At 41.8% G+C, this 10573-nt stretch overlaps 1 protein-coding gene across 1 annotated transcript; it reads right to left on the bottom strand.

Annotated features, from left to right (window-relative positions):
• Positions 1-1161: 1161 nt before the first annotated feature.
• On the bottom strand, positions 1162-7490 carry LOC311110376 (uncharacterized protein). The gene is made up of 3 exons (XM_084188923.1): positions 7019-7490; positions 5755-5885; positions 1162-2584 (listed from the first exon to the last, which is right to left on the bottom strand). Exons 1-3 carry the CDS (start codon positions 7299-7301, stop codon positions 1421-1423), a joined length of 1578 nt encoding a protein of 525 aa, XP_084045049.1. The 5' UTR covers positions 7302-7490; the 3' UTR covers positions 1162-1420.
• Positions 7491-10573: the final 3083 nt, after the last annotated feature.

Raw genomic sequence — 10573 nt, 5'->3', positions numbered from 1 at the left:
TCCAAATAAAAATCTATTTCAATTACAGGTTGTAATGCAACAAAATAGGAAAAACGCCAAGGGGGATGAATACTTTTGCAAGGCACTGTACTGCAGAAAATATGGCAAAGCAATTAACTTTGTGTCCTGAATACAAAGTGTTATGTTTTCGGCAAATCCAATACAACACATTACTGAGTACCACTCTCCATATTTTCAAGCATAGTGGTGGCTGCATCATGTTATGGGTATGCTTGTAATCGTTAAGGACTGGGGAGTTTTTCAGAATAAAAAAGAAATTGAATGGAGCTAAGCACAAGCACAACGCTAGAGGAAAACCTGGTTCAGTCTGCTTTCCACCAGACACTGGGAGATGAATTCACCTTTCAGCAGGACAATAACCTAAAACACAAGGCCAAATCTACACTGGCGTTGCTTCCCAAGAAGACAGTGAATGTTCCTGAGTGGCCGAGTTACAGTTTTGACATAAATCTACTTGAACATCTATTTCAAGACCTGAAAATGGTTGTCTAACATTGATCAACAACCAATTTGACAGAGCTTGAAGAATTTTGAAAATAACAATTGGCAAATGTTGCACAATCCAGGTGTGGAAAGCTCCAGAAATACTCACAGCTGTAATCACTGCCAAAGATGCTTCTACAAAGTTTTGACACAGGGGTGTGAATACTTATGTAATAAGATATGTGTTTCATTTTCAATAAATTAGCAAACATTTATAAAAACATGTTTTCACTTTGTCATTATGGGGTATTGTGTGTAGACGGGTGAGGAAAAAATTTATGTCATCCATTTTGAATTCAAGCTGTAACACAACAAAATATGGAATAGGTCAAGGGGTATGAATATTTTCTAAAGGCACTGTAAATATGATGTTGTGGTTAAATATGTGTCCGCTATGATAAGTCAAAAGTCATCATCAGACAAACCTGCCTAAACTATTTTGATGTGTACATTAGGTGTTCGTGTGTTGGTAACGTATTTATTTATATTTAAGTGTATATTGGTTATAAAGCACTGTTGTGTGTATGCAGAATAGGTTGAGATCAGATGTGATGTATACTAAAGACAGTCTCAATGGAAGACTTAGAATGAAAAGTCCCATTTTGTGTTTATTAAACATAAACAAGTGTTAAACACACCATACGAAAACCACACATACACGTCTCAAATAAAAATCTGCATGAACTTGATGAACTGCATTCATATATATATATATATATATATCACACAATGTCTGGATGCAATGTTCTACCCAGGAATTTTCCACACTGAAATCTGTTTCAACACTGAAACTCTTGTTATTCCAAATGCATCTGTGGGTCTTTTACACTGACAACAACCTAAATTAATCTTTGTCTTTAATGCAGGGTTTGATCTAAACATCAGAAGCTATGGAGCGGAATGGTTACTTTCTATGTTATGGATTGGAATGGTTTTTCTGCTGGTGTATCCTGAGGCATCTCCTTTCTGAAAACCTCTTCCCGCAGTGCATACAGGCGAACGGCCTCTCTCCTGTGTGGACCTTCAGGTGCATCTTCAGCTGGTCCTGGCGGGAGAACCTCTTCTCACACTGTGGGCAGCTGTAGGGTTTCTCCCCTGTGTGGACTCTCTGGTGCCTCTTCAGGTGGTGCTGGTGGGAAAACCTCTTCTCACACTGGGTACAGCTGAAGGGTTTCTCCCCTGTGTGGACCCTCTGGTGGATCTCCACATTCTGGAGGCAGCTGAAGCCTTTGTTACAGAACATGCAGAGGAACCGTTTCTCTTTACTATTGCCTGATGTGGCTCCCTGAGCCTGGGCTCTAGCCCTGTCATTTGAGTTCAATACCTGATCAAAAAGGATGCGGATGTGTGAATCGGAAGGCTCTATCAACGTGGACACTGGGTCGCGATCCCTGAACGCGTGTAAAGGGGAGTGGGTTGCGACATTTAGATTTGTCTCTAAGCTTTTCCTGTAGTCTAAGAAGTCACTGGTGTTACCCTGCGAGTATCCTTCTCCTAAGTGAGTTTCATTTGCATTCCATGTCAGAGAATCGTCGCTCTCCACTTTCACAGTAACTTCATCTACGATCAGACCCTCCCCTTTCTTATCTAGGAACCCTTCAGAGTTTACACCTCTACCGTACCGGTTCCAGTCCCCTCTCATTGGATTAGTCTGTGTATCTAAGCCCAAAGGCATGTCACCAGGTATCATCTCTGTCTCTGTAGCGTATGAAAAGGATGGATCATTGCCAGTCTGTGACGCGTCACCTGAGTCCAGATGGGACAGAACCGTCCTCGGGCTCAGGTTACCGTAAGGTATATATTCTGAGCGGGGAGCAGGAGCACAGCTCAGTCGTTCCAGCCCTGTTAAAGTCTCAGTGTCTGTCTCTGACTTGAGGGCGGCGTTCTGCGTTCCACTGACCTCCGTGATGCTGCGTCGGGTTCTGGGCTGCGCTGGAGCGGTTGTGGGGTCCTCCGTGGCTACAGGGGGCGCCACTTCAGCCGCTGCTCCAGTCTGGATGTCTCTGCTGTGCCGTGGGTTCTCCTCTCCTTCAGACCTCTCCAGCTTGACCCCAGGACCTGCAGCCTCTGCATCTGCAGACTGACACAAGAAGAGGGGAGGTTATTATCGGTACATGAGTTGAATACCCTATGAAAGTCCCGCCTAATTCATGGTCGAGTCCCGTACGGTTTTTGCATGGCATTCAAGCTTATACTATCAAATTCATGAAAACGCGGTCATATAAGGCATATATAAAATTATATTTTTTGTATTTGATTTGCTCATACCCGATGCCTTTTATAAAAATATTTGACGCTCAAGAAGGAAGACACATCGGCAAAAGTTAGAAAAGTCTAATTTAACTACAACTCAGCAGTTAAACTTAATTACATTACCTATGGGGTCAATTAATCAATATTCAGACGTAATGCCTATAATAGTACTAAAAAACTGCACTTTGTCATATATTCTGAACATGTGAGAAACATGATGGAAGAACCTGGATCATTATTCATTTAAGAAAACCATTGAGGGACATTGCACGATACACCACCTGAAAATGCATTAATTTCAATGTAATTGAATACATTTTAATATACCCTGAACAAAAATATGAACGCAACATGTAAAGTGTTGGTCCCATGTTTCATGAGAAAGTAATAAAAGATCCCAGAAATTTTCCATATGCACAAAAAGATTATTTCTCTCAAATATTGGCATATCAAGAAGCTGATTAAACAGCATGATCATTACACAGGTGCATCTTGTGCTGGGGACAATAAAAGGTCAGTTTGTGCAGTTGTCACACAACACAATGCCAAAGATGTCAAAGCTTACAATTGGCATGCTGACTGCAGGAATGTCCACCAGAGCTGTTGCCAGATAATTTAATGTTCATTTTTCTTCCATAAGCCGCCTCCAACGTCATTTTAGAGAATTTGAAACCGGCCTCACAACCGCAGACCACGTGTAACCACGCCAGCCCAAGACCTACACATCCGGCTTCTTAACCTGCGTGATCGTCTGAGACCAGCCACCCGGACAGCTTTTGAAACTGTGGGTTTGCACAACCAAATAATTTCTGCACAAACTGTCAGAAACAGTCTCAGGGAAGCTCATCTGCGTACTCGTCATCCTCACCAGGGTATTGACCTTACTGCAGTTCTGCGTTGTAACTGACTTTAGTGGGAAAATGCGCAACTTCGAAGGCCACTGGCACGCTGGAGAAGTGTGCTCTTCACGGATGAGTCCTGGTTTCAACTGTACCGGGCAGATGGCATCGTGTGGGTGAGCGGTTTGCTGATGTCAACGTTGTGAAGAGAGTGCCCCATGGTGGCGGTGGGCTTACGGTATGGGCAGACATAAGCTACGGACAACGAACACAATTGCATTTTATCAATTGAAATTTGACTGATTTCCTTATATGAACTGTAACTCAGTAAAATCTTTGAAATTGTTGTATGTTGCATTTATATTTTTGTTCAGTATATCTTATATGACCACGTTTTCATGAATTTGACGATGCAATTTTGGAGCAAAGTCTTAGCCTATAAAACGAGAAACCTGGAAGTACCACTTTCATGGCGTATTGGATTACAAAGTCGTAGGGAAGTCTCTCAAGCCCAGATTTATGGCAGATAAATAAGGACGTAAATATAAGCAAGTGAATAGCTGAGGGGAGCCTTTCTGAAATAAACAGGCCACATTTGATTAACTGTACTTTTTTATGCAACACTATTACACTAACCTCCAGGGGTGTAGTGGTGCCTGGAGAAGTGGGTATTATTTGTATTTTTACCTAAACATGCAAACACCATCAGATAGAATTCATAGCAAGCAGTGCACTAGGTTAGTCAGATTTGATAAAATATAACAGAACAGATCAACTGGAATGACATTCACTCTCACGGGATGGGTTGGCAAAAATTACTAACTGAAAGCCACACCCCCAATAAGCGATGAATATGACTACTTTGAAGCATATGTCACTGTGCTATTATGGCTATATGCCCCATGCCACTGCCTATTTCATTTGTTTATTTAGCAAACAAGACAGTTCATAATCTAATGCCTTTATCAGCCAACATACCTATATTTTAGCTTTAATTAGCTTAAAAAATGCTAACTTTCTCATGGCAAAATATGTAGAATAGAATGGATGAGCTATAAATCTGCACAATTTCCTCTGCCTCATGGCAAAATGTGTAGAATTGCAGGACATTAGCTTTAAAATGGCACATTTTCCTCTCTGCCTCATGGAAAAATGTGTAGAATATCATGAGATTAGCTATAAATGTGCACGTGTTTCCCTCTGCCCCATGGCAAAATGTGTAGAATAGCACGAGATTAGCTATACAACTGCACAATTTCCTCTCTGCCTCATGGCAAAATGTGTCAAATTGCAGGAAGGTACATGCTCCGCCCCCCCAAACAATCATAATTATTTTAGGGGGCCCACCCAAATTTCTGCAGGCCCACCCACCAATTTCTGGCTATGCCACTGTTCTGTAGTTTTCAAAACAAATAGTCACTGGATTGATGGAAATAATCATGATCTCATTCTGACAGGTAGGCATAGGCTGACAGGTAGGTAGCTAGTTAACATTTCATTGAGAACGGTTATTGGGAAACCCTTTCCATCTACCAGAGTACGGTTTGGCCTATCATTGGCGTCGCTATATTTTTCCTGTTCCTTAATTGTTTGAAACCTGGATGTTTTATTTCATATTATGAGGCATGTTTTACCTTGCTTCAAAGTAGCCTATAGCCAAAATCCCCCCACAGAAACATGGACTCAATTATTTTATGAAGACTTCATGTGCTTTCTCCTGTTCTATTGGTTCTCTTTAATTCATTGTCTAGCAGCCAAAGGCATTATGCTTGTCATATTAGCAACCCATGATAGTTGTTGCATCTTTAGATCTCCCCTCTTTCAAAATTCCAACAATTTCCATCTCTGTCCATGAAACCGCTTGCATGTGTGGTGCTCATTTAAGAAAGGTGTTTTCCGCAAACTGCATTTTGAAATTTGCGCGTAGGCCTATTGCCGTGTGCATATTGCTGTGCCCAAAATATGAAGAAATAATAGATTATCAACATTTTAAGTTAAACATTCTGATCTGTTCCATCAGCCTTACTAATTGATATGGCATATACCTCCACTACACTACTTTGATACGCATCGTGGGGTTTAAGAAGTGAGTATACGCAATGTTCACTGAAAAATAAGTGGGTATATGGCGTATACCCTCCACTACACCACTGCTAACCTCTATCACGATAACGTGCTGGGTCGAGGTTCCACTCCCCTCATCAACAGTGATTGGTTGGTCATCTCTACATGTATTTTGTCCTGCTGCCTTCACAAAGCTCCTGTGGCCTCCAGTGAGATCTCCTTCCCCTGAGAGAGATTGGGGGAAAGAGGTAGTTAGTTTAGCTACTGTCAACACTTAACGGTACACTATTGACATTTTTGACACTGTCTAGAATTGGCAAAGATGTAAAGTAACACTTCTCATAACTTCTTTCTATTCACTATTTAGTAATCGATGTACACTGAACAAAAATATAAACGCAACATGTAAAGTTTTGATCCCATGTTTCATGAGCTGAAATAAAAGATTCCAGAAATGTTCCATACGCACTATTTTTTTGGCACAATTTGGTTTACATCCCTGTTAGTGAGCATTTCTCATTTGCCAAGATAATCCATCCACCTGAAAGTTGTGGCATATCAAGAAGCTGATTAAACAGCATGATCATTACACAAGTGCACCTTGTGCTGAGGACAATAAAAGCCGACTTTTGCAGTTGTCACACAAAACAATGCCAAAGATGTCTCAAGCTGAGGGAGCGTGCAATTGGCATGCTGACTGCAGGAATTTCCACCAGAGCTCTTGCCAGAGAATTGAATGTTCATGTCTCTACCATAGACTGCCTCCAACATCGTTTTAGAGAATTTGGCAGTAAGTCCAACCAGCCTCACAACCGCAGACAACGTGTAACCACGCCAGCCCAGGACCTCCACATCCGGCTTCTTCACCTGCGGGATCATCTGACACCAGCCACCCGGACAGCTGATTAAACTGAGGAGTAGTTCTGTCTGTAATAAAGCCCTTTTGTGGGGAAAAACGTATTCTGATTGGCTGGGCCTGGCTGCACCCCTGCCCAGTCATGTGAAATCCAGAGATTAGGGCCTAATGAATTGATTGATTTCCTTATATTAACTGTAACTTAGTAAAATCTTTGAAATGGTTGCGTTTATATTTTTACTCAGTATATTATGTTCCATGCATCACAACTTTTTCATTGAGTAAATAATAGAAAATAAAGTAAATCAAGAATCTGGTAAGAATATGTTAGTGTCTTAGCGCAAGATAGCTAAGTAATCAGGGGAACTATTGCATACTATCCAAAAGCTGAACAAGACCCAACTTTGGGTAACACCTCTGAACACGTGCAGAGGGGAACGGGGCGACAGGCACATAATTATATATGAAAGGCCGCGGAGCCTTGGCCTTTTGCGAAATGTACCTCTTTCCATTCCTCTGTATCGGTCTAGGATCTTGACACTACTGGGACGACTGGCAAGGATGCGCTCTCGCATTGTCTTGTCTGCGCGCTCCCTTGCTACCTTCAGTTCCAGTAGCTGTAGTTTCCTACGCAATGCCCTGTTTTCTTTCTGGCTTTGAGAAATTTCCAAACGAAACACTGCATAGTCGTCGTCTACGAGTTTACAGATCTCTGCCACGGCTGAATTCGCTAGCACCTCCATGATGGAAGCTATTTGAGTGTGAAAAACCAGACAGTTAGCCATTGTTAGTTCAACGTTAGCAGCTAGCTAGATAACGTTTCCTAGATAACAACTGTTACCCAAGTCCTGTCTCCAACGCGAATTAAAGACTACATGGGGTAAATATGGGATGCTGTGCTGTTAAATTAGTCATATTTTTTAGTTCCATGTTGTTAATAAACGTCTAAATAACAACAAAAACGCTAACGTGGAAATTGTTCTTGGTCACTGTTCACTTCCGTTTAAACTGAAGAGAAGGGATGTTATTGGGTGGCGTCATAGCTCAAAGGGTGTGGCTAAATGAAAAAAGTATGAGTGCTGTTTTTTTAATTACGGTACTACTATGAAATCTGTAACCAAGTATTCACACGCATAATAGAGAGAAACGTGATCGTATACAAATTTAATAAAGGTTTGAAATGATTATGTTTTATTCGAACATGTATATCTGCTTGGGCTTCTTGCGGTCTACAAATTATTTGTAATTATGTTCCGGCCCCCCGACCATCCGTTCAAGAAAAAAATCGGTCCGCAGCTGAATCTAGTTGATGCCCCCTGTGGTACTGTTTATTACATTACATATCAAATCTCCTATTCGTGATCAGTATCTTTCAAGCTCAGAACAGACTTGCTTAGAAAAAACAGAGTAGAATAGAATACAATATAATTACTTTATTCCATCTACATCACCTCAATAAGTTAAATATTAAACTGGGATTGGATGCATTAAGTGCTTTCATTTCTAAACTGTAAAACAGTTGCCTTCAGAAAGTATTCACACCCCTTGACTTTTTCCACATTTTGTTGTATTACAAAGTGGGATTTAAATTGATTTGTAATTTTTTTGTCAACGATCTACACAAAATACTCTAACATCAAAGTGGAAGAAAAATGCATGGCCAAAAGTATGCGGACACCTGCTTGTCGAACATCTCATTCCAAAATCATAGGCATTAATATGGAGTTGGTCCCCCCTTTGCTGCCATAACAGCCTCCACTCTTCTGGGAAGGCTTTCCACTAGATGTTGGAGCATTGCTGCGGGGACTTGCTTCCATTCAGCCACATGAGCATTACTTAGGTCGGGCACTAATGTTGGGCGAGTAGGCCTGGCTCGCAGTCGGTGTTCCAATTCATCCCAAAGGTGTTCGATAGGGTTGAGGTCAGGGCTCTGTGCAGGCCAGTCTTCCACATTGATGTCGACAAACCATTTCTGCATGGACCTCGCTTTGTGCACGGGGGCATTGTCATGCTGAAATAGGAAAGGGCTTTCCCCAAACAGTTGCCACAAAGTCGGAAGCACAGAATGTCTAGAATGTCATTGTATACTGTAGCGTTAAGATTTCCCGTCACTGGAACTAAGGGGCCTAGCCCGAACCATGAAAAACAGCCCCAGACCATTATTCCTCCTCCACCAAACTTTACAGTTGGCCCTATGCATTAAGGCAGGTAGCGTTCTCCTGGCATCCGCCAAACCCAGATCCGTCTGACGGACTGCCAGATGGTGAAGCGTGATTCATCATTCCAGAGAATGCGTTTCCACTGCTCCAGAGTCCAATGGCAGCGAGCTTTACAACACCCCAGCCGACGCTTGGCATTGCGCATGGTGATCTTAGGCTTGTGTGCGGCTGCTCGGCCGTGGAAACCCATTTCATGAAGCTCCTGACGAACAGTTATTGTGCTGACATTGCTTCCAGAGGCAATTTGGAACTCGGTAGTGAGTGTTGCAACAGAGGACAGACAATTTTTAAGCGCTACGTGCTTCAGCACTCGGCGGTCCCGTTCTGTGAGCTTGCGTGCCCTACCACTTCGCAGCTGAGCCGTTGTTGCTCCTAGACGTTTCCACATCACAATAACAGCACTTACAGTTGACTGGGGCAGGTCTAGCAGGGCAGAAATCTGACGAACTGACTTGTTGGAAAGGTGGCATCCTATGACAGTGACACGTTGAAAGTCACTGAGCTCTTCAGTAAGGCCATTCCACTGCCAATGTTTGTCTATGGAGATTGCATGGCTGTGTGCTCGATTTTATACAGCTGTCAGCAACAGGCGTGGCTGAAATAGCCAAATACACTAATTTGAAGGAGTGTCCATATACTTTTGGCAATGTAGTGTGTATCTTCATTAGATACGTAGTCAACGCCCTGAGTCAATACATGTTAGAATCACCTTTGTCAGCGATTACAGCTGTGAGCCTTTCTGGATAAGTCTCTAAGAGCTTTCCACACCTGGATTGTGCAACATTTGCCCATTATTCTTTTCAAACTTCTTCAAGCTCTGTCAAATTGGTTGTTGATCATTCCAGACAACCATTTTCAGGTCTTGCCATAGATTTTCATGTAGATTTAAGTCAATACTGTAACTCGGCCACTCAGGAACATTCACTGTCTTCTGGGTAAGCAACTCCAGTGTAGATTTGGCCTTGTGTTTTAGGTTATTGGCCTGCTGAAAGGTAAATTCATCTCCCAGTATCTGGTGGAAAGCAGACTGAACCAGGTTTTCCTCTAGGAATTTGCCTGTGCTTAGCTCCATTCGTTTCTTTTTTATCATGTAGAAAACTCCACAGTCCTTAATGATTACAAGCATACCAATAACATGATGCAGCCACCACAATGCTTGAAAATATGGAGTATTGTTGTATTGGATTTGCCCCAAACATAAGACTTTGTATTCAGGACAAAAAGTGTATTGCTTTGCTATTATTTTGCAGTATTACTTTAGTGCCTTGTTGCAAACAGGATGCATGTTTTGTGAATTATTTTATTCTGTACAGGCTTCCTTCTTTTCACTCTGTCAATTAGGTTAGTATTATGGAGTAGCTACAATGTTGTTGATCCATCCTTAGTTTTCTCCTATCACAGCCATTAAACTCTGTAACTGTTTTAAAGTCACCATTGGCCTCATGGTGAAATCCCTGAGCAGTTTCCTTCCTCTCCGGCAACTGAGTTAGGAGGGACGCCTGTATCTTTGTAGTGACTGGGTGTATTAATACACCATCCAAAGTGTAATTAATAACTTCTCCATGCTCAAAGGGATATTCAATGTCTACTTTTTTTTTTTACCAATAGGTGCCCTTCTTTACGAGGCATTGGAAAACCTCCCTGGTCTTTGTGGTTGAATCTGTGTTTGAAATTCATTGCTTGGCTGAGGGACCTTACAAATAATTGTATGTGTGGTACAAAAATCATGCAACTTATTATGTCACTTGTTAAGCAATTTCTTTAAACTCCTGAACTTATTTAGGCTTGCCATAACAAAGGGGTTGAATACTTATTGACTTAAGACATTTCAGCTTTTC

The sequence above is a fragment of the Coregonus lavaretus genome (assembly GCF_964263955.1).
Source record: "Coregonus lavaretus genome assembly, contig: SUPER_35_unloc_5, whole genome shotgun sequence".
Taxonomy (NCBI): Eukaryota; Metazoa; Chordata; class Actinopteri; order Salmoniformes; family Salmonidae; genus Coregonus; species Coregonus lavaretus.
This window is presented reverse-complemented; position numbering and strand designations above follow the sequence as displayed.